General features: G+C 40.1%; 1 protein-coding gene and 1 non-coding gene across 4 annotated transcripts in view; one reads left to right on the forward strand and one right to left on the reverse strand.

Annotated features, from left to right (window-relative positions):
- Nucleotides 1-6,434: 6,434 nt before the first annotated feature.
- On the forward strand, nucleotides 6,435-6,507 carry TRNAT-UGU (transfer RNA threonine (anticodon UGU)). Its single transcript has one exon. It is a non-coding gene; the product is annotated as a tRNA-Thr (tRNA).
- A 749-nt stretch (nucleotides 6,508-7,256) lies between these two features.
- The window catches only part of HHIPL2 (HHIP like 2), a 41,778-nt gene continuing 24,965 nt past the window's right edge, over nucleotides 7,257-24,069 (reverse strand). For all 3 annotated transcript variants that reach the window (XM_074222729.1, XM_074222730.1, XM_074222728.1), the window contains 4 exons: nucleotides 18,204-18,349; nucleotides 14,929-15,010; nucleotides 11,034-11,116; nucleotides 7,257-9,375 (listed from right to left, as the gene is read on the reverse strand). In XM_074222729.1, the coding sequence (XP_074078830.1) occupies nucleotides 8,966-9,375; nucleotides 11,034-11,116; nucleotides 14,929-15,010; nucleotides 18,204-18,349 (721 nt within the window). In that variant the 3' untranslated portion in view covers nucleotides 7,257-8,965. The remainder of the gene's footprint in view (nucleotides 9,376-11,033; nucleotides 11,117-14,928; nucleotides 15,011-18,203; nucleotides 18,350-24,069) is intronic.

Raw genomic sequence — 24,069 nt, forward strand, 5'->3', positions numbered from 1 at the left:
CTTCTTTTCCTCTACTATAATAGGTCTTTGTGCCTCTTCACCTAGTGTTATTTATCCACTAATGCCTAGGCTTGTCCTAGCAAAGTCCTTCTTTTTTAATGTCTATTGTTTTAACCCTGTCTTGAATCCACAAGGGATATATTTATCTAAACTGATAGAAGTATCATTCTCTAAGGTTGATTGATTGATAGACTGGTTGAAAAGCAGCATTGGCCCATAGTCACTAAGTACACTCCCCTCTTCTGTCCCATTAGAAATACACTTCTCAAGAGTCATAAATCATATAGATTTATACTGCCCCCTCTTTTCAAGTACCCTCCATGGACACACAATCCTCATGAGTCAAAGCATCATGCAAAACCAAATCATTTCATGAACTGTTTACACCTCCCTGCCCCTCCAAGCACACTCCTTCCAACTGTAGCCAAAGCATCAAGCAAAATTGTTTCATGATCTTTTCATGTTCAATCCTCTAAGTACACTCTCATACCTCTATCCCTATAATACTCCAACCATAGCACTGTAACACTAAGGCAACATCACTTCCTGATCTATTTTTTATCCAATCTTTCTATGTACACTCCCACCCTCTGTCCCTATTATACTACATCTCTCCTTAGCTAAAATATCTAGTAAAGTGAAGTCACTGATTTAATTATGTACAGAGCCTCTAAGTACTCTCCTTCCCTCTGTCTCTATAGGAAATACCATCCTTATAATCAACAACCTTTCATGACTCATTTGTTCTCATATCCTCTGAGTAAAGTTCCTTCAATTATATTCAATCCTTTAACTATCCTAGGAGAAATATAATTCTCAAGAATTATAAGTGCTATCTTCCCTTGTAGAGATGTATACAATTTAATGTTCTTGACCAGCATTTTCTTTTCCATTTACCTTTCTATGCATCTCTTGAGTCTTATATTTGAAGATTGAATTTTCTGTTCAGTTCTGGCCTTTTTCTCAGAGAATTTTGGGAGTCCTCTATTTAATTGAAAGTCAATCTTTTCCCCTGATAGAATATGCTGAATTTTGCAGGGTAATTAATTCTTGGATATAATCCAAGGTACTTTACCCTCCAAAATATCATATTCCAGGTCCACCAATCCTTTAATGTTGAAGCTGCTAAGTTCTGTGTAATTCTGATTGTGCTTCCTTTGAGTGCAATTCATAAACTCCTTTGAGACTTCTTTTGTAGGTGATTTGCCAGTGCTTTCCTCTTCTGAGATGACATTTTTATCACCTCTTTATGAATAGTAGTTTTCTATGGTTATTCTTTTTGTTTTTTTGCTCATTTTGATAGTTCAGCTCTGCTCCTGGAGTATAGGGCATATTGTCCTGAAGGCTTTTAGTGCTGATTCCTAGCTTATTGCTATCCAAGGTGTTGCCTATGCAGCCAGGGTGTTGTTTAAGCAGAGGTTTGTTTCCTCCTCTTTGATCAGGCTCTGCCTATGAAGTGATTTGTTCCCAATCCATTCTTGTCTGTTGCCCCAGTGTTTCTAGGACTTAGATTTTGTCTGGGATTGCGACCTTCCCTCCCTGTTTACCTGTTATCTAGTGAGCTGCAATCTGGGCTGCTATCTAGCTGCTGGAACATGGACTGCACTGTGATTAGAATTCTACTCTCCCAGTGGGCTTTTTCTCCCCTGAAGAGATAGACCTTCACTAGAGATCCTTTATGATATCTACAATTGAGAACTTGTTTTGCTCTTTCTTTTTTTAATTGCATCAGTAGCTTTGATGTCTGCGTAGAGGTTTCAGTTAATATTGTATAGGAAAAAGTTCCAGAAGCATGCCGGCTTCATGCTGCCATATTGGTTCTGCTATTAACATTTTAAATGGCAATAATTAACCCATTACATGTTGATAGCAGTAACATATTTTTAATGAAAAATAATTATAGTTTCCAAAACAAGGAAAAAAATCAGTAAAAACAGTGGCATTATGTTACCTTTTTTTTTGCAAATCCCTTTGATGTTTGACTTAATAAAAGATAGCTGGATCTTCATATATATTGATAGATTTAATTTGGTATTGTATAATAGTGTGGTTAAAATAGATGAAGAAATCTGGTTTCACTCAAATATGTAGTTGGAAAAGGAAGGAGTGTTTTAATAGGCAAATAATATCTTAGTATTATTATGAAGCTAGTTTTGACCTTGCAGAACTCCCAAAAGGTGAGAGGAATTCCACTAAGGACATGAGGATGTTACTTTGAGACCCCCTACTCTAGACAATAAGCATTTTTTTTTTTTACTATTAGCATTCCACATCCACTTTTTTTGTGTAATTTTTTTTCTGTGTAAATAAGGATCTCATTTAGATCATTCTTACAGCATATTTAAATGGCAAAATAATTTTATTAGAATCTAAATTCCTAGACAATGTTATTTTCTATAAAATGGCTCCACTGTGTATCTGAACTCTCCAATAGACTCTAGTGATTGTCTCATTTTTTTTAATGGATTTGGGGATAGAGAGGAAGGAAGGAACGAAGGAAGGAATGAAGGAAGGAAGGAAAGAAGGGAGGGAGGAAGGAAGGAAGGGGGGAGGGAAGGAGGGGGGAGGGGAGGGAGGGAGGAAGGTCTAGTATCTGGTCTTTAGATCCTGTGGACCTCTATGTAGATAAGGATATAAACTGCTCATCAAAGATCATTGTATTTCTAGGCCCTCAGACTTTCTAGCTTGGTGGAACCTATCACCACTACCCACATAGCACTGGAGAACCAATGGTCACCTCCATACCTTAATGTTACAGTAGAGTATGACCACTATCTTACCTGCACCTGGGCTGGCACACCTGGACCAAGCATTAGCGCTGCCCACTCCCATAAGAAGAAAAAGGCCTAATGGCAAAGCTGACTCCAAGATATGTTGGCACACTGAGGAACACTCAGACCACACTCAATAAACACTTATGAACAGGAAGATCATAGAGCTTTACTATTACTTTTTGTAAATGTTTAACTACTGGGAGTCACTTCTAGCCACTATCCTGATCCTATTATGAAAACAAAGCTTTAGATAATCCTCTACCTAACACCAGAGGGAGCTCCAGGAAAGTGTCAAGCTAACCCAGAAAACTGTTTTTTATTTATCCAATTAAAATAACTCTCTTTTGAAATCCACCAAGAAACCTCCCCTCTCTTCTGGCCATTATTCTTTTGGCCTATTGTTGCTCTTCAGTCGTGTCTCCAGTCTTTCTTATATTAGTGATTTCATGAACACTATACATGCCCAGAGACTCTGTACATGTATAAAAGAAAACTAATAGCTCTCACCTCTTTCCTTCTCTGTCCTTGAAAAGTCCAGTCACTAACCCCCTAGTCCTTGCCATCACTGCTTCATTCTCCTCAGATGATCTTAGGGTAGCTAGATGGTACAGTGGATAGAATACTGACCTTGGAGCAAGGAGGATAGGAATTCGAATCTGGCCTCAGACACTTGACAATTACTGTGTAACCTTGGACAAGTCGCTTAAACCTGATTGCCTCATATCCAGGGTCATCTCTAGTTGTCTTGATTCATATCTGGCCACTGGACCCGATGGTCCACAGGAGAAAGTGAGGCTGATGACTTAGTACAGCCACCCCTCAAATCCATTTGTCATGGCATCATCTCCATGTCATGGTTTTCTTTAAGAAGGAAGGATAAACATCTACATCATCATCTTGTAGTACCCATTCTTAATGGTTTCAATGAGGTTGGATCCTCATACACAGAATAGGGTTCTTAAAAATGTACATATTCTTAATGTACATAAAACTACTTTGTGTAACAGTTAGACATCCCTTTGGTGGAAAGTCAAGTTTCCTGTGTCAATAAAAATTTCAAGCTTTGAAAGTCTAGGTATGCAGGAATGCACAAGGGACACAATTTTCAAAAACTGCCAAGAGCTCCTCATGGGTTATACAATCTCTGCTACTTGGGCTTTCTTCCTCTTCTTCCCAGGTTGCTGGTTTTCTTTGTACAAATGTCTGCATTTCCAAAGTCACTTCTGAGATTTTCTATTGAAATGGAAGAAAGAACTGAGAAAAGACACAAGCAGGCCATGAGGTAGAGCTGGGCAAGAACCTCTGTTTATTTGGAGGACTTAAGGAAGAAGGGATAATATTCTATAATACAAGATGTAAAGTGTTTTAGAATTTTTTGAGGCCTAAATTTAATTTCACTTAGGTGCAGGAGAAAAATCATTCAGAAAATCTTCATAAACATAGAGATCTTTTCTCTCATCTTCCTACTTCCTTTCCTCTTCTCCAAGGAAGAAGTTTTAGGAAGATGTATGATCAGAGTAAGTGGATAAGAATAGGACAGAGGCAGTTTCTTTTTTTTCCCCCTCCACCTCAAACCCTGATATCATCATGCTAGCCAAATCCTTGAGACAGAAAGTCACATCAAATAATTGAATTAGTATACTTCCACAAGACAGTATAGCCAGAATTCATATCTTGCTTCTGTTTTTCTAGTAACTGTGTTATCATGGAGGAAATAGTTTCATATCTGAGTTTAATTTCCTAAAACACAAAATAATAATAGGACCTGTAAAACCTATTTTACAATGTTGTTGTGAGGGTCAATTGAAATAAACATACATGAAAATAACCTATGGTCCTAGGACCCCCAAGTTCTAAGTTTTAACAGATCAACTTCATTCTTGAAGATTCCCCCCCAAATTAACAACTCTTGGCTTATTATGCCCCCACCCCAAAATTTATATTTAGAAAGATTGGAATAAACTTTGTGCAAAATCTTCAAAAAGTATTCACAGATCCCACACAAGTATTTGAAGTAACAATTCATCTATTTTTGGGTATGGGATGAAAAAATACAGAAAATACAAGGGACTCATAAGAGTCCACAATCAAATACATAAAATCCATAAAGGATTCATAATAGTCCATAAACAATGTCCTTCCTCTGGTGATTTCATCTTTCCATAGGTAAACATAGGACCACCCTGTGATTTGGTCCTGGAAGGGAAATTTCTTGGGACTTCTAAACAGGCAAAGCCTCAACGTTGTACACTAAAGATGTTCCTACAAATATTTTGCTTTATGGCCCTCTAATGACTTGGACTCCTTAGAAGGGAAATGCAGGATAGAGCACTTGCCCTGGAATCAGGAGGACCTGAGTTCAAATCCAGCCTTGGACACTTAATAATGACCTAGCTGTATGGCCTTGGGCAAGCCACTTAACCCCATTGCCTTGTCAAAAAAAAAAAAAATCCAAAGAAGGGGAATGCAATTGCAATTGATAAACCATCATTCCCTGAAAATTCTGTTAAATCATACTTTCACCACTAGAGACACCTTCTTTTGAAGATTTTAATACCCTCAGAAGGGAAATACATCTAAGGCTACCAGACATTCAACCTCCTTCCCTCCCCCCTTTCCCAGTTTCCCAAAACATCAAACAATTGACCATAACAGTGAAATAGAAAGTCCAGATCCTTTGCTCCTTATTTATTGTGGCTTTAGTGCTAGCCGCTCTTCATCAACTCTCCCAGGGCCAAGTATAAAATCCTTTTCTCCAGTCAAGCAGAAGGCCAGATTCCTCAACCTTGGGGTCTGGCTGGAGCTGTCCGAGGCCTTCTCTCTTTTCCGGCTAGCAGAACAAAGTCTGTTATCAGGTCGCCGAGGAAACACTTTTCTCTAGAAGACTGAAACCTGAGGAATTCTCAGTACACGGTCACAAGGTTGTCTTCTTGGTAGGTAAGGAGCATCTCAGCCCTGCCCTCCCAGGCCCAGGACCCTGCCCTCCCAGGCCCAGGACCCTGCCCTCCCAGGACCAGGACCCTGCCCTCCCAGGACCAGGCCCAGGACCCTGCCCATTTTCCTCTCTGCCTCCGCCGTTACTCCTGCTCCATCCGAGCCCAGGGACTGGTAAGCGCTTTGACCCTCACTCTTGTTTATTTTCTTCTCGGTCACAGCATGTCTTTCTCCTCCACCTCTGGAAAGGGCAAGCCTTCTCGTTGCCCCGGTGTGCTTGGGCAGTGTCCAATGAACATGTCAGCTCCCTTAGGGCCAGGGCTGTCTTGTGTTCATGGTGGCCTAGCCGGTCCTTGGCGCTCGTTTTGGGCGTCCTGGTCTGGAAGAGGACCACAATGACATCCCTAGTTCAGGGTCAAGTTACGCATCCGACTGTGTGTGAGCGGGCCACGAGAAGCCGGCCAGGCAACGTTTGGGGTGGACTCTAAATCTGCGCATCTTCCCTTGCTCCTGAGCTACTTAAGGAATGCTATGGGTGGAGGATGGACGGGCGGGTTGCAGTATGTTCCCCCAAAGCGCTTGAGGACTGCAGCGGACTGGAGGCGGGAGGCGGCTCCTCGGGGGCCGCTCGGAGGAAGGATGCTCCCGGCGGGCGGCCCGGGGTCGCGGGCAGGCGCAAGCCGCCGCGCGCCCTATCACTCACTTATAGCGGCAGGCACGCTGAGCGGCTCCATAGCTCAGTGGTTAGAGCACTGGTCTTGTAAACCAGGGGTCGCGAGTTCGATCCTCGCTGGGGCCTCGCCTTTTCATTCAAAAGCTAAATTTTGCAGGAGGCTGGCTTTCTGGAAGCCTCGCTCGGGGCGGCCCCCGGAGACACCCCCTCCGCCTCACCCCCGCGGCGGGCGCCCCACCGGAAGCGCGGGAGGGGCGGCGCCGGAGGCGGTGACACGTGGCAACCGGGCTTGGGGGCGGGGCGAGGTGCTGGGTGCCCGCCCCCCCGCGGGAGGCGCGGCCTCTGCGCAGCCTCGGCCCGGCGGAAGCGCGCGCTGTGACCCGCGGGAGCTCGCAAAGACCGCGAGAACTGAGCCAGGCCCGGCGCGGGCGGCGGCCGAGCGCGGGCCCCAGCGAAGGGCGGGAGGGGCGCCGAGCGCATTTGAGGGCCGCCAAAATGGGCGAAATTCTAAAAAAACATCATTGAGACGTTTTTAAAACAAGAAGGAATCGTTCAAACGGCAGTTCTTAAACCAAGGTGAATTTGTGGCACATGGGTGATCCTCCATGCTGCCTTGTTTGGGGAAATACTCATTTGATGCTGAGTTCTTAATGAAAAAATTTTTTAAAAATTAAAATGAAGAAAGATCCAAAACCTTGTATATAGAAGTGGAAACCAAATAGGATAGCCAAGAACCTCTGGACCTTTGAAACCTAATTCATATCTATTCACCCATCTGTACAGGAGACATCTATCCATGGCTTATCTACTATTAAATATGGTAAATATTAAATAACTGATCTAATAAGAATTGTTAAATATTACATAACCTCTGAAGTAGGATTTCTTAAAACTAATTTGACCATGAAATTAATCCTGGTCCTGAAATAAAGTGAGAGAACTATAACTGTTGTTCTGATTCTAAAAATGAAATGCAGAGGAAAAGAGGAAATTAAGGTATTTTCACACTCCTAAATTCAATATATGCATAATTTAATGTGGGAGATATGTATATGTGTGTGTGTGTGTGTAAGGGATATCACTAGTAATGAACTTTTATTTTTTTTAGTTTGTTTTTTTTTGGAAGGCAATGGGGTTAAGTGATTTGCCCAAAGTCACACAACTAGGTAATTATTAAGTGTCTGAGGTCACATTTGAACTCAGGTCCTCCTGCCTCCAGGGCTTTATCCACTGCACCATGTAGCCACCCCACAAGGAGTTTTCTCATGAAACCTCTATACACATCACATAGAAAACTAAAGTTCTCCAGACCAATTAGTGAAAACTTTCTCTCAAGGGCCATACTTGGAATGCCTCAGAGAAATGGGCCTACTAACATCTCTCTACCACTTGGCATCCATGTTTTAGGAAAGGCATCCTGCAAAAGATGGATATTAACCAGTATCGGAAAACACTTTCTGATCTTCAGGTGCCAATACACAACAAGTATCCAAGTCATATCTTCTTCAACTGGCAGAACTTTTCTGCACCCACTTAATAAGGGTCTTGTCAAATTGTTAAGACCCCTTTAACCATACCATCTGCCATTTCCCTTCTCCCCCAAAAGCCTTCTGTCTAGAAAGAGAAGGCATAGGTATCTAAGTATTTTTTTTAACATAATGTACTTTTTCAAACCTCGGGGCTATAAAGTAGCTGCATTTATTTTGGCTCCCCCACAGCTTTCTTTTTTTTGAACGATTTCCTTCAGAGCTAATGTCCTCCATGAATAGCTGGCACCAGTAAGCTTTGCTCTCATCATCCAAAAAGAAAGGCACTCTACTCAGAAACCACTTCTATCCAGCCAGCTTCCACAGTTTAAAGACAATCTTTCAGTCCCTTTCTCTAAAAACATTACCCAGTGTATAGAGAAAGCAAAGCAAAGCATTCATGACTTGCTTTTTTATTGAGTCCATTTATTTTTTGAGAAATTAAAGTTAATTCCCAGTTTATATAAACTATATCTAGAGTGATCTTGACTGGATTGTTCTATACTATGCATTTATGAAACTCCCTTTCCCCAAAGGGTTCAGAACACAAGAATTTAAAGAGTGAAAATATGGGGAAATGAAGGCAAGGAGTCCATTCTTCTAATCCAGGGATTTTTTGCATTCTGCCCTACAAGATTCCTAGCCTTGTGAATGAATCCAAATTTCTTCAACTGAATCTAAAAATAAGAATCCTAAGGAAAAAATAGCTAGGGGAATTTGGGCAAGGAATTTTAGGCTTTCCTTAACTGCTGAAGAGACAAGGCCAGACCTGAAATTTGAGGAAATGTTGCTTTATTCACCAATTCAACAAGCATTAAGAACCTAGTTATGTGTGCCAAGTAACTTTTGCCTGGACATTTTAATTCGATGAACGCTAAAAACATTTATTGCATGCCCTTTATGTGCTAAATATATAAAGACAAAAATGAAATAGCCCCTGCCCTCAAGTTGTCATGGGGGTGTGTGAAAAATTGCCACCGATGGAGAAGGACATTCACGTGAAAAGGAAAACCACATTGGTTTCCATTCCATGTCCCAGCTCTCCAATTACTATTCATTTAGCGGGAGCTGGGGCTGGGACTGGAACTGGAGCAGAGTTTCTGAGATGGGTCCCCTTCCGCTTGGGCCATTCTCCTCTGCTGGTCATCAAGATAAAAAATGGCAGAGGGAAGACTCCTTCCAACCCTGCCTCGATTTTGGCTGCCCTTGGTTCTTAAGGCCCTAATTCTCTTCTCCTGAGGTCTGGTAGACAGTCTTCGGACGTTTGCCTGGCGCTTGCCAAGTCCTCGAGAACTCTTCTTCCTGGGCCTGGGCCTGGGCCTGGGCCTGGCAAGCAATTTCTGAGTGCCTTTAGGGGAAACTGGCTTCTTAGAAGAGCCCCTGTTTCGAGGACTAGAAGCTGATGTTGCTTTGGCCAATTTTCTAGCAGCTTTTTCTGACTCTTCTTTTAGCAGCTCTAACACAGTCTCTAAAAAACAATAATTTGTATATATAAGATATATAAGTAAAGGAAAATTGAAATTACTCAAAGCTCTGATTCTAGTAAAGCCTTTATTACCTATGAAAGTCACAAGGGTTTCCATTCTCTACATAACAATTCTTATTAGATCAGTTATCCCAAATCCTTTAATAGAGAGCATCCTAGCTATTGGGATACTCACAGGAAGAGGTGACCCTGGAAAGTTTCTGTTATTTCTCCTTGTTATCAAAAATATATTTTAAATTTTTGCAAATAATTTATTTGAATTTTTAGTATTTTTAAAAATGTATAAATAATAAGACAAAAAGTACAAATGTTTTTAGTTATTGTAGGTGCTTAATAAATCACCATTCAGTGAATAAATGAATTCATGAATGAACATAGGATTCCTACTCTTTCATCAAACAAGCATTCTTTATAGACCAGGTTATCTGTCAGGCACTAAGGACATAAAACCAAAAATGAAACAATACCTGCCTTCAAGGAGCTTATGATCTGCCAGATGATATTTATAGCAGAAAAGGATAACAATAAAAACAAGGTCCCATCAAGATGCTAGAAAGATGACAAGCTAGCTTCTAAGGACAAATTAAAGGGTTACAACTAACATTCTAAGATATTAAATCAATGATTATAAGACATAATTATTATATATATGCAGATATATATACATAGATATATAATATTCCTATATCAGTGACCTTTATGAAACATTATTGACAAGTAGTATAGAAAAATTAATATTGCGCTGAGTTCAAATTCTACCACTGACAGGAAGTAATCATGTGACCATACAGAAGTCATTGCAGTTCTGTGAGACGCAATTTTCTCATCTGTAAAAATGGGGCGATGATATCAAAATATCATTATGAAGCTCAAAAGAGATAATGCAAGTGTTTTGTAAGCTTTGAAGAGTTACATAGGTCAGTTATTATTATTTAAAAGAGGGTACCAGGATAAGGCCCAGACTGGAGAGTAAGCCCTAGAAGGATCATTTCAAAGAATGGGGATGTGTAGCCTTAGAGGGGATTTAGACTTGGGGAGGTGGGGAAGACATAGGATAGCTAACTTTGGTTTATAAAGGGCTTTAATATGGAAGGGAGATTTGATTTTTTGCTTGGACACTGAGGAGTGGAAGGTAGCAGGAGGTAGATTTTGACTCAAATTGAGGAAAAACAATTTCCTCATATTTTAGAGCTGTACAAAAGTGATGGGTAGCATTGTCTTGACTGTTAAGTGAGTTCAAAGGACCACAAACCTACTGACATAGAGCTGGAAGAAAACTTAAAAAGCAAGTCCCATCCTATAATTTTATAGATGAGGAGACTGAGGCACAGAGAGGTCAATCAACTTGCCCAAAGTTGCAGAACTTGTAAATGTCCAAGGCAGAATTCCAACCCATATCTTCCTAACCCCAAATCCAATTCCCATATACTACATAAAACACTGAGTTTCCATGGGGGTGGGAGAGGGGGCATCCTGAGAAGCCAAAAATGTCATAGAATGGCTCCATGCTTTGGACTCATGCTCAACAAATTTATGATTCCATAGGGAAAACATAACCCCTGAAATGGAAGGCAGAACAACTCCCAGGGCTCTTGTGACCCCTCAGGTGCCCAAACTATGAAATTCAGAGACAAACTCACTGGCAAGTGGCCTGAAGGGGATCAGCTGGCTCTTGGTTCTGACCGGTGTTGGTTTGTATTTGCATTTGCCTGGGGGAGCTCGCCTGTAAAACAAAGGAGAACTTGAGTACACTTAACTGGAAAAAGGCCTTTGGAGAGTCAGGCCACCAGTAGCCACCCGGGAAATCTAGTGGTTTCCTATTGCTTCTTGATCTAGGATAAAAAACAAAACCCTCTGCTGAGCATTTAAAGCCCTTCACAACCTCTATTTCCAACCTTATTGGATCCACAATATTCCTCCTCTGCTGCAGCCAGACTGGCCTCCTCTCTGTTCTTTTTTTTTTTTAAGGTGTTTTTTTTTTTGCAAGGCAAACAAGGTTAAAGTGGCTTACGCAAGGCCACACAGCTAGGTAATTATTAAGTGTCTGAGACTGGATTTGCCTGACTCCAGGGCGGGTGCTTTATTCACTAAGCCACCTAGCTGCCCCTTCCTCTCTGTTCTTTTACCCATGCCACCACAACTCCCAAATCTGGACTAAAGCACTGGCCATGTCTGGCCTTACCTCCTCCCATCAGGTCCAGCTCTTTAAGAGGTCAACTCAAACCATGCCTTCTGCAAGCAGTCTTTTTAGATTCCCTCCCAGTGCCTTCCCTCCTAAACTACCTTGACTTTAACTACTTTGTATGTTCACTTCATATGTATACTATCTATATTTATTTTACATATTTGAATCTCTTCCATTGGAATGTGAGCTCAATTAGCTTCCAGTATTAGGAGACTTGGAAAATACTTGTTGATTAAGTCAATTCTGAATTACCAAGGGGAAATTAATGGGGAGAACCAGCAGAAGAGATTGGGTAATTACTGAAAAAAAAAAATTAAAATTATTTCTAGGTTCTATTGGTGTTTACTTATAGCCTTGAAACAGATGTTTTGAGAACCGTGTATTGGAGCTGGCATTGACCTTAAAGTTAGCTTACCCCACCATTTAACAGATAAAGAAACTGAGGCTGAGTGGTTAAATAATATGCCCAAGGTCCCACAGCTAATAACTATTAGAGGCAGAATATAGAGTCAGGCTTCCCTGACTCCAAGACCAACATTTTAATGACTACACTCTGGACAACCCTTGAATAGGGTTTTAACATTTCTACTTACTAAATCATTCTGAGAACTGGATTCAACTCTTACCACTGACACCTACTTTGTGATCATGAACAAGTCATTTAACTTCTCTGAACTTGTTTCCTTATCTAAAGTTTTAAGTAATTTTAGTTGCTCTCTAGGTAAAATTAAGGTAACAATAATTTGTACCTTAAATGCATACTGCTCTGGCCAAATTTCCTAATATGATATTTATTAACAACCTGTTTTTCACTTTACAGAAACAAAGGTCTTCCCCTCCTAGATTTTTTTTTAACTAGGTTAAAGAGGTCATTCTTTGTCTCATTTTCTTATTTTTTGCCTTAATCACTGAATGGGTGTTACCTCGGGTGTCCCAGCAATTAGAACCAGGTTCAGTTCTCTAGATCCATATGTAGCCCCTGGACCCAGATGACTCCAGAGGAGAAAGTGAGATTGATGACTTTGTACAGCCCCCCTCACTTAAATCCAATTCATTTGTATGTTATGGCATCACCTCCTTGATGCCAAAGTCCTCTTCAAGAATGAAAGACAAACAAAAAACAAAAATCAGAATAAGACTACTGCCTACTTCACAGACTGTTGTGATACTCAAATAAAAATGGATGTACAAACTTTGTTAACTTAAGAGTATTTAAATGTACATTATTAATATAACTGGTTCCTAAGTCATTTTAAAAAACTCAGAAAAAGAGTGCAAAAAATTGAGGTTCTCTCCTGGAACATCCCATGAAGGAGGGAGGAGGAAGTGGCTTGGAGCTTAACCCCTAGGCTAAAAAAAATTAAACTTCTTCCCCACCCCCTCCTCTGGCTAGAATTGTCTAGTTTCTCACTTCAAGTTAGTTCACCCCACCAAAACAAACAAACAAAAAACCAAGTTCTTTTTGAATATGAGATCCTTGTGGGGAAAGATTGTTTCATTTTTTCTATCATATATTACAATCATTTAATGCTATAACTAGAACATAGTAGGAACTTAATAAATTTTTATTGATTACTGATTTATTCATTGATTTTCTAATGGGGAAAGAACTACTCTATCCTTGGTAACTAGGGCTGGTCTAAGAGCCTTAGTTAATGAACCAGTAAGAATGGGCAAAGGAACTTTACATCTGTTTCTTGATTTACATCTTGTCATAACTCTTGGAATAACTTTGTAAATTTATCCCAATGAACATAGAAATTTATAATAAGAGTAGAAAGTAAAGGTAGTCATCAATACTACCTAGTTAGTGGGACAGAATTAGGGCTACCAGTCCAGGGCAGCCCAATTTCCTGATATTTAAATCATTCATAGTTCTGGCTGCTGAGTGAAAGAAGAATCCTTTCCATAATTCTTTGCAGACTCCCAGGGTGAGAGTAGAGATGTGGATTTAGAGAACAGAAGCTCAGGAATAATAGAAAAATAGCAATTCAAATGGGTGGGGATACCTTGTAATCCCAGAGGACCACAAGATCTCTCCAAATAGAGTCTGAGATGCTGCCTTCTCCTACACCACCTAGCTGGGGGCACTAAACCCTGCAGATCTCTTCCAAGAACTTCTTGGAGAAAAAATAAATCCAACTGCTTATTTGTTGAGAGTGTAAAGTTTATAATAATAAAAAAATTTAATTAAAAAAATAAGCCAAGAACCCTAATTTGCCAAAAGGAAGGTTATATGAGGACTGCCAGTTTTCTACAATTGGAAGGGTGAGTGAAGCTTGAATGCAACTGGTTCATCTGCCACAAATGGTACCAGCCCTCCTAACCTCCCAAGTGAAGAAATAAGCATTTCTCTATAGAATGCAAGGATAACCAAGAGGTAACTTTTGCTTTTCTGTTGAGGAGATCAGAAAGGAAAATCTTGAGGAGGAGAGTCCCAGAAGCTTGTCAAAGGTCAGGGGTTCCAGAACCTAAACCAGTCCATTATAACCCAGTTGAGACCAGTTAGTTCCATCTCTCTAGTTCAGTCATACTTTCCAGTTTACAAAGTTCCTAGAGAAGCATTGTTCTAGATTTGAATTTGTTCAACCCTCAGTTCAGTTTAGAGCAAAAATTCAGCTATGAATCTGAACAAATTTTGGCATCATAGATTTAAAGTTTGAAGGGGCTTAATAGATCATCTGGTGCAATTTCTCACATCACAGATGAAGAAATTGAAGCCAAGAGAGGGTATGTGACTTGCTCAAAGTCACACAAATAGTATTACATTGGATTTGAACTCAGACCCTCTGACTCCAAAACCATTGCTTTTCAAGGAAATGTGTAACAAATGTACAAAATCTGTGTGCTGTGAGTTTGGGAAAACTTCCCAGAAACAATAGTCTTCAAGGTTGTATAAATTAAAAAACTATCAGTTTGATTCCATCTCAAAGGTAAACCTCTACTTATCTTAGACCTAAATATTAGAAGGAAATTAACTAGAGACCCCCAAGCCCACCAAGATGATCTAAAAATTAAATACAGGAATACCCCTAGAAACCTGATCCTGGATGACACCTGTTACTCCAAAATCAAGTTGTCTCTAAATCACCCAACATCCTGTCCCTTTTACTCAGCCTTCCAAAATAAGGAAAATAGCTAAGCAGCTCACCAAATTTACAGTTCTTTGGAATTTCTAACCTGACAATGTGCCCATTTGCTGATGCTAATTAGACTTTATATATTTTCTGACCTAGCAGCCAGATTTATTGACCTCCAGTCAAAAGGCCCTAGGTGGGAGAAATGATTCTCTGTAAATATCTTGGGATCTCTAGGCAGATAAATTCCCCAAAAGAGATAAGAGTTCTTACCTTGAAGGGTCAACAAATTTGTAGATGGATCCATGTGGTGCAAAGGCACTTGGATAAGAGGTGGACAGAAAATACAGCTCTCCTAAATAACAAAAAAAAAAAAAGACAAGACTTCAGGATTCAGATCAGAACTAAATAACCCAAGACATCTTGCAGGGATTGCATAGAACATATAAGAGGTCCAATATGTAAACACAGAAACTAAAACTAAGCTAATTATCACAAGTCTCAGGATTGAGGCAGAATCATTATTCAGTAGTTGAGAAAACAAGACCCAAACTAAGTCTTTTAGCCCTTCCTTGAAGACCTTTCTATTCCTAAAGGCAGCTAGATTGTTGTTGGGGTTTTTTGTGGGGTTTTTTTTTTAGGTTTTTGCAAGGCAAATGGGGTTAAGTGGCTTGCCCCAGGCCACACAGCTAGGTAATTATTAAGTGTCTGAGACCCAAATTTGAACCCAGGTACTCCTGACTCCAAGGCCAGTGCTTTATCTACTACACCACCTAGCCACTCCTATAGATTGTGCAGTGGATAGAGCACTGACCTTGGAGTCAGGAAGACCAGGGTTCAAATCCGGTCTCAAGACACTTGACACTTGCTAGCTGTGTGACCTTGGGTAACTTACTTTTAACCCTGATTGCCTCATATCCGGGGCCATCTCTAGTGGTCCTGATTCATATTTGCCCACTGGACTCAGAAGGCTTTGGAGAAGAAAGTAAGGACAAATATCATCTATTCTCAGAAATGTTGTATTGAATTTCAATTTACTACAGTTCAATTCAATAAACTTTTTGGCAGCACCTATAAAAAACAATAAACAAAGAAATAAAAAAAACAGTCCCTCTCTCAATAGTCAGCATTTATAAAGGGTCTTCCTTGCCCCTAGCACTATCTTTTACCAGTATTATCTCATTTGATTCTCACAGAAACCCTGGGAGGTAAGGGGCTATTAATTATTATTCCCATTTTACAATTACAGAGATTATGTGACTTCCTGACTCCAGGCCCAGTGCATTATTCACTGTATCACCTAGCTGCCAACAAGGAGCTTGCCTTCCACTAGGGTTAGAGTAGAGAACCCAAAAATATAAATATAAGCATAAGGAAAACTGAGAAGAATGAGAATAAATATTAGCAGCTGAGGCTGATGGAGAGGAGACAATCACAGAAAACTTCCTGGAGGCATGCTTCTGAGTTGAGCTTACAAGGAAGATAAGGATTCTAAGAGGTGGGGGGGAATGCAGAGAGAGCCTTGGACAAGTTCTGCCAATGAAGCAGGAGCATCATGTCCAGGGAAAGTCTAGTAACGCAGATTGTTTAAAACAAAGATCTTGAAAGTATATCCTATGAAGTAATAATAATAAGAATAACTAGCATTTCTTATGACACTTTTAGGTTTACACAGCATTTTAGATTTGATTTGGTAGGTGTTTGCATTGTCCTTATTTTGCAGATGAGAAAATTGAGGCTCATGGAAGTTAAGGGACTTGCTCAAAGACACACAGCTAGTAAGTGTCTGAAACAGGATTTGAACCTAGGCATCCCAAACTTTAAATTCCTCCTGCTCTGTCCACTATGCTACCCAGTTTGATCCATGTGCTTCCTAGCTTACCCCTGTAAAGTCAGAAAGGTAGAGATGGAACTGTGAGTTGGAAAGAACTCAGAGGCCATCTAGATCAACCTGTTCCTAAATCAATAATCCTTTGTATATACACAAGAAGAAGTCATTTGGCCTCTGCCTGTGAGGAAAAAATTCTGTCATCTCCACAGGGAACACATTTTGGAAAGCTCAAGTAATAAGGAAGTTTCCCCAAATATCAAGTATCTTTGTCTCTCTGTCTTTCTCTCCCCTTTACTCCAAACTGCCTTTCTTACAATGATATATTTATTTATATTATATGTAATATACGAATATAATAAACACATATTTATTAATGTTTTTATAAATCTATTCATTAAATAAAATTAATATATTAAACACAAGAATATTTTACAACATATTATACATTAATGTCTTTAATAAATTTATTTTGGAATATATAAATCTATAAAAAAGCATATTTATATTAATGAATATATTAAACATATTTCTATGTTATATTTATAAATAATATAAATTAAAATGTTCACAGACTAGTAAGGCTTGGGAAATGTTATGTTTTAAATAACGTATTGATGTGGAAGTAGGTAAAAGTAAATTCCCTGAGGTTCTGCTCCTTACTGCACCCTTGCCCCTCCCTCCCATACACACATATATTGAGTTAAACCTGCCCTTGTCAGTCTTGTCTGGATTATGGATCATGGTACTAGCCAAGGAGGTAAGAGAGATGGTGCTTACTATGAGTGATGGTCTGGTTTATTATCTCTTCTCTTGTGGGAAGTTCCAAACTTGAAAAATTCCCCACTGAGAACAAGTTTTCATCAGAAATTCCCTAGGTCTACTCTGGCTTGGTAAACAAGCCTGGGGAATCCTCTCCACCAAACCCCAGCCAAAGATGTTTTTCTTTACCTATGTCTGCAAAGATAGTTTGTTTTCCCCCTAAGACTCATCTGTAAGCACAACCAAAGTCAGAATGTTGGCTTAAGCACTTGAGCCATGGAACAGACAGCAGCCCACAGATGCCCCAGTCAGACAAGCGGTCCTTGTCTCTGGGGTACTCAGGGAGAGATTTACCAACAGGCAGCCTGTGACATTTTAGATCATCTGTCCTGCATTGATTAATCATCAGGTTGCCAACCTGTAGTCCCTCTTATTTTTCATATGTTTGGGTTTTCCGTTTGGAACTCAATGGCTTTTTTCCTGTCAAAATGTTTAGTTTTCCAACTAAATGCTACAAAATGTTCACCTCAAACTTCTAGCTTTGAAAATTGGTTGGGTAGTTTGCTGGAGTACTTCAAAAAGTGCTGACATTTTTGTTTCATCAGTCAATCAACAAGCCTTTTTGAGAGGCTGCCATGTGCTAGATTCTGGAATTAAAAAGATGAAATTGAAATGTCTACCCTATTGCTCCAAATGTAAGGAAATTGAAGAGGTTAGGAATTCCCTACCAAGTCATCAGATTGGAGTACCTAAAGCAAACTCCAGTGGAGAAGAGGAAGAGAAAAGAGAAGAGAGAGCAAATGGAAGCTCTCAACAGTAGAGGAATTTAGGGCTTGGGGAAAGACAAAATCAGATGCAAGTTTCACTAAGTAAATGAATGCAGAGGAATCATCTAAACTGCAGAGCTCTCTGTCCCTGGTACTGTAGCAGCCAGAGAGTTCTGATAAATGGAGCTTACCTGCTTCATCTTCAGCAAAGGAAATAATGAACTTGCTGTAGGTACTGATCAATCCTGGGAAGGCACAGGCTTTAGTGTTCCCAATGCAGATGTCTTGTTTTTTCCATGTATTTGTTCTCTCATCTTCCTGCAAAGCCATAAGTCGACTAGATGAAAAGCAAAACCTTATATTTTAGAGATCCATATGTCCACTGTGCAGGATTATTTTCATATGAAAAGCACAGAATCTTAGGACTAGAAAGGCCATCTAGGCGGAGCCAAGATGGCGACGTGAAGGGATCGAGTCTTAGGAGCTCTCTGATGAAAACTCATAAACTAAGGACTCTAACTAAACTTTCGAGAGACAGAACCCACAAAGGGACCCAGTGAGGCAGTTCTCCTACTCAAGGTAACCTGGAAAAGAGCAGAAAGGCTCTGCTCCCTGGGGTCGGAGGGGCGGCCGGGCAGAGGGGTAGCCCACCAGAGCCAAAGAACTTCAGCCTCCAGGAGGCAGCCTCAGGGCGCTAGGAGCTGCGGTCACAGCAGCGAGGGAACAGCTGGGGACCTCTGCCACAGCGAGCACGTGGAGCCCAGCCCTCAGGGCACACAGTCCAGGAAACAGAAGCAGGCAGAGCCGTAAGCAGGAGCCCCCAGGGCATGAGCCCATTGAGCTGAGGGAGGGGAGTGAAGAGAGAAAGACTGCTGAGCTCTGTCCTCTGCCCCTGGAACAGGGTTCTGGGGCTCTGACCACATTCAGATCCTGATCACAGTCTAGGCCCCCCCACAGAACAACAGGGGCCCCCCCCACCTCGGCCCCGTGGCAGAGGGGGGCGCTTATGTTCATTCACAGACCAGGAGGGAGGACAGAGCCTCACACACTGAGACCCTTGTGGGAGTGTCCCAAAAGCTCAGGAAGCACCCCCAAAAAACAGGCTTAGGCTGGGAAAATGAACAAGCAAAGAAATAAGAGGAAGATCATTGAGAAATATTTTACAAATGAGCCCAAAAAGGATCAAAATACTCAGTCTGAAGATGAGGAAACGCAAGCTCCTACATCTAAAGACTCCAAAAAGAACAGAAATTGGGGTCAGGCTATGATAGAGCTCAAAAAAGACTTTGAAAATCAAATGAGGGAGTTGGAAGAAAAACTGGGAAAAGAAAGGAGAGAGATGCAGGAAAAACATGAAAATGAAGTCAGCAGCTTAGTCAAGGAAATCCAAAAAAATGCTGAAGAAAATAGCATGCTAAAAAACAGCTTAGGTCAAATGGATAAAATAGTTCAAAAAGTTATTGAGGAGAAGAATGCTTTAAAAAAGCAAAATTGGCCAGATGGAAAAAGAGATAAGAAAACTCTCTGAGGAGAACAAATCCTTCAGACAAAGAATAGAATTCAGGGAGATTGATGAATTTACCAGAAATCAGGAATCAATACTTCAAAACCAAAAAAATGAAAAATTAGAAGAAAATGTAAAATATCTCATTGAAAAAGCAATATGGAAATGATATGGAAAACAGACTTAGGAAAGATAATTTGAAAATTATTGGAATACCTGAAAGTCATGATCAGGAAAAGAGCCTTGACATCATTTTCAAAGAATTACTACAGGAAAATTGCCCTGATATTCTAGAAGCAGAGGGCAAAATAGAAATGGAGAGAATCCACCGATCCCCCCCCAGAAAGAGATCCCAAAAAACCAACCCCTAGGAATATTATAGCCAAGTTCCAGAACTCCCAAGTCAAAGAGAAAATATTACAAGCAGCCAGAAGGACACAATTCAAATATCGTGGAGCTGCAGTCAGGATCACTCAGGATTTAGCAGCATCTACATTGGAAGCTCGTAGGGCTCAATATACCGGAAAGCAAAAGAGCTTAGAATGCAGCCAAGAATGAACTACCCAGCAAGGCTGAATGTCCTCTTCCAGGGAAAAAGATGGACTTTCAGTGAACCAGGGGAATTTCAAAGGTTCCTTTTGGAATGGCCAGAGCTGAACAGAAGGTTTGATCTTCAGATACAGGACTCAGGTGAAGCATGGAGATTGGAGGAGAGGGGGGAAATATGAGGGACTTAATGAGGATGAACTGCATGTATAGAAAAATGATACTGATAATATTCATATGAACCATCTCAGTTAATAGAGCAGGTAGAGGGAGCTTTTATAGTTGAAGCACAGGAGAAAGCTGAATTTGAAGATAAAATATGGTGTAAAAATGGAGTCAATAGGAAAAAAAAAGGGAAATGGAAAGGGAGAAAGAAAAAGGAGAGGGGGAATAGTCCAAGATATTTCACATAAGATTTTTTTTATTACAATGAACTATTGCAATGATATGGAAGGGGGGGAGGCAAGGGGGAATGAGGGAAACTTTGCTCTCATCAGAGATGGCTAGGAGAGGAAACAGCAAATATACTTAATGGGGTATAGACATCTGGAGTAAGAAGGAGGGGGGAGCAGGGGGAAGGGGTGGGGATGTGAATAAAGGAGGAGAGGATGGACCATGAGGGGACAGTGTTCAGATATAACACATTTTCTTTTTTACTTCTTGCAAGGGGCTGGAATTGGATGGCCTGCAAGAAGTAAAAAAGAAAATGTGTTATATCTGAATGGATTCTGGGCCTAAGGGGTGGTATGGGGGCTCAGGGCTTCTTGGCACCAGGACCAGGGATCTGTCTGCTGCGCCACTCAGCGACCCTACAGCAGAGTCAGAGTGAAAGGAGAGAGAAAATATAGTACACAGTAGTGGAGAAATAAGAAAGGAGGGAGTTGCGATCAGCAATGGCAACGTTGGAAAAATATGGAAGTAACTTTTGTGATGGACTTATCATAAAGAATGTGATCCACTCACGACAGAGTTGATGGTGTTGGAACAAAGACTGAAGCACATTTTTTGTTATTATTATTTGGGGGAGGGTGCAGGGCAAGTGGGGCTGGGTGGCCTGCCTGGAGCCACAGAGCAGAATGATCTTTGGGTGTCTGAGGCCGGATTCGGACCCAGGTGCTCCTGGCTCAAGGGCCAATGCTCTGTCTGCCACCCAGCCACCCCTACTATTATTACTATTTTATTTTATTTTGGGTCTTTTTTTTTCTTCTTTTTGGTTTTTGCAGGGCAGTAGGGATCAGGTGGCTTGCATGTCACATGGCTGGGTGATTATTGGGTTTACGAGGCTGGATATGGACTCGGGTGCTCGTGGCTCCAGGGCTGGTGCTTCGTCCATTGCGCCACCTGGCCATACCTATAATTATTACTATTATTTTTTTATTTTAATTTTTTTCTCTCCCCTTTACTTTTTTCGCCCAAGCAAGTCTATCTATGTTCATGGGGGGAAGGGTATTTTGTTTACTTGTAAACAAGTATATTTTATTAATGTAAAAAAAAAACCATTTGTACGAAATGAGAATAAAAAAATTAGACAATAAATAAATATAAAATATAAAAAAAAAGAAAGGCCATCTAGTGCAACCTACGAATGAATGAGAATCCCTTCTATAATATTGCATACAAGTGGTCATTCTGCCTCTACTTTAAACATCTAATGAGGAGGAACCTTCTTTCTGAAGCAAGCCATCCTCATTTCAGATGGTTCTACTTGTTAGGAAGTTTTCTCATATCAAATTAAATTTATCTTTTTGTACTTCAATCAATGAACACACACATTAATAATCTACTATGTGACAGATACTATATTAGGCATTAGGAATACAAATGAATAAATAAATAGATGGATAAATAAAACTATCCTTCAACTAAAAGACCTTACATCCTTTTTTTTAAGTTTTTAAAAAGGCAGTAGGGGATTAAGTGATTTGCCCAAGGTCATACAGCCAGGTAATTATTATTTGAATTTGAACTCAGGTCCTCCTGCCTCCAGGGCCAGTGCTCTATTCACTGTGCCACTTAGCTGACCCAAGACTTTACATTCTAAAGGGGGAAGCAACATAAATATGTCCAAAACATATACACGTTAATTTTAAGGAGGAACTAGCAGCTATACGGATCAGAAAAGACCAAGTAGGAGGTGATATTTGATCTGAGCCATCAGGAAGCTAGGGATTTGAAGAAATGGAGATGAGGAGGGAATACATGCTAGAGATGGGGGAGCTTGTGTGAAAACACAGATAGAAAATGGAGTATCATGTGAAAGAATATCATAGCCACTTAACTCCGTTTGCTTTGCAAAAAACAAAATCTAAATAAATAAATAAATAATGAATAAATAAATAATGAATAAATAAATAAATAAATTTTAAAAAAGAATATCATAAAATCCAGTTTGGCAGGAACACAGTGGATAAAGTTTCATAACATCTAATAGGTCGAGCAAGAAAGGTAAGTTGAAAGCAGATTGATAAAAGTTTTAAATGCTGATCAGTTTGTACTTAATCAAAGAGCTGATAAGGAGCCATAGTTGTTTAATTGAGCAAAGGAGTGATATGATAAATATGGGATTGAAGAATAACACCTTGGCATCTGTGAGAAGCATGGAGTGGAGTAGAAGTAAAGCAGGGAGACCAATTAGAAGCCTGCTTCAGGGGTCAGCTGGGTATTGCAGTGAACAGAGCACCAACCCTGGAGTTGGGAGGATCTAGAGTTCAAATCCAGACTCAGACACTTGAGGACTTATTAGCTGTGTGACCTTGGGCAAGTCACTTCACTCCATTGTTGAGAGGGATATAGAGAAAGAGAGATACAGACAGAGAATGAAATAAAAGGCTGTTTCAATAGTGCAGGAAAAGATGGTAAAAAGCCTGGACTAGTGTAAGTGACAAAGTGGAGAAGAAGAATAGACACAAGAGATCGGCATTACAATTAATGTCAGCTACTGGATAAGTGGAGTGAAGAGGGATAAGCATTCATGGATGACTCAGGTTATGAAGTTAGGTGACTAGAAGGATGGTGATTCCCTCAACAAAAATAGAAATTTCAGAAGTGAAATGAATTTAATAGGAAAAATAGTGAATTCTGTGTAGTACATGTTGAGTTTTTGATGCTTCTGGATCTAGATAATTTTGAGCTAGATGCTCAAAATATTCAATTAAGATATTGAGTGATACAGGACAAGATCTCAAGGAAAAAGAAAACACAGAAACATAGATTTGGGAGTCATCTCTATAAAATGATCATTGTACCCTTTGCAGTTGATGAGGTCACTGAGTGTAGAGTGAGAAAGGGGAAAAGGACTTAGTTAAGTACAAGAGGACCCATAAGTATATTTTTATAAGTATATGCATCCAATCTCTTATTTTGTCCTTTGGAAAACAAGAAAAGATCTAATCCTTCTCTAAATGAAGCTTTTTTTAGGGACTTGAAGACAACTATCATGTCCCTATTAAACTTTCTTTTTTTCCAGGTAGAACATTCCCAATTGCTTCTTCTGATTTTCATATGTAATAATATCCAAGTCCATCAATATCCTGAGTATTCTTTTTGTATGCTCTATAAATATAATTCCTGAAATGTAGAACCCAGAATTCAACACATTATGCCAGATGTGGTCTGATAATGGCATAACCCAACAGAATATTACCTCCCTAAGTCCGGGATCCTATGCCTATTTTAATGAAGCCTAAGATCTCATTGGCTTTTTTTGGCTGAGATATATTTTTATTGCCTCATATTGAGCTTGTGGTCCATTAATACCCACAAAACTTTAGCTATACCTCCCCTATGTTGTACTTGTATAACTGACTCTTTTGGGCTCATATGTCAAATTTGTATTTATCCATGTTAAGCTTTATTTTATTATTACTTCCTAGTCATCTCCTCATTATGCTACCTAAACTCTGGATGTTATCCTATCTCTTCCCCCACTGCCTCAACCTTGGACTCTATGTCTGATTTCTTAGGCTCTACTAAAGTAGCTTTCACTTACCTGAAATCAGAGTTTCTCA

This window comes from Macrotis lagotis, chromosome 2 (assembly GCF_037893015.1).
Source record: "Macrotis lagotis isolate mMagLag1 chromosome 2, bilby.v1.9.chrom.fasta, whole genome shotgun sequence".
NCBI classification, from domain to species: Eukaryota; Metazoa; Chordata; class Mammalia; order Peramelemorphia; family Peramelidae; genus Macrotis; species Macrotis lagotis.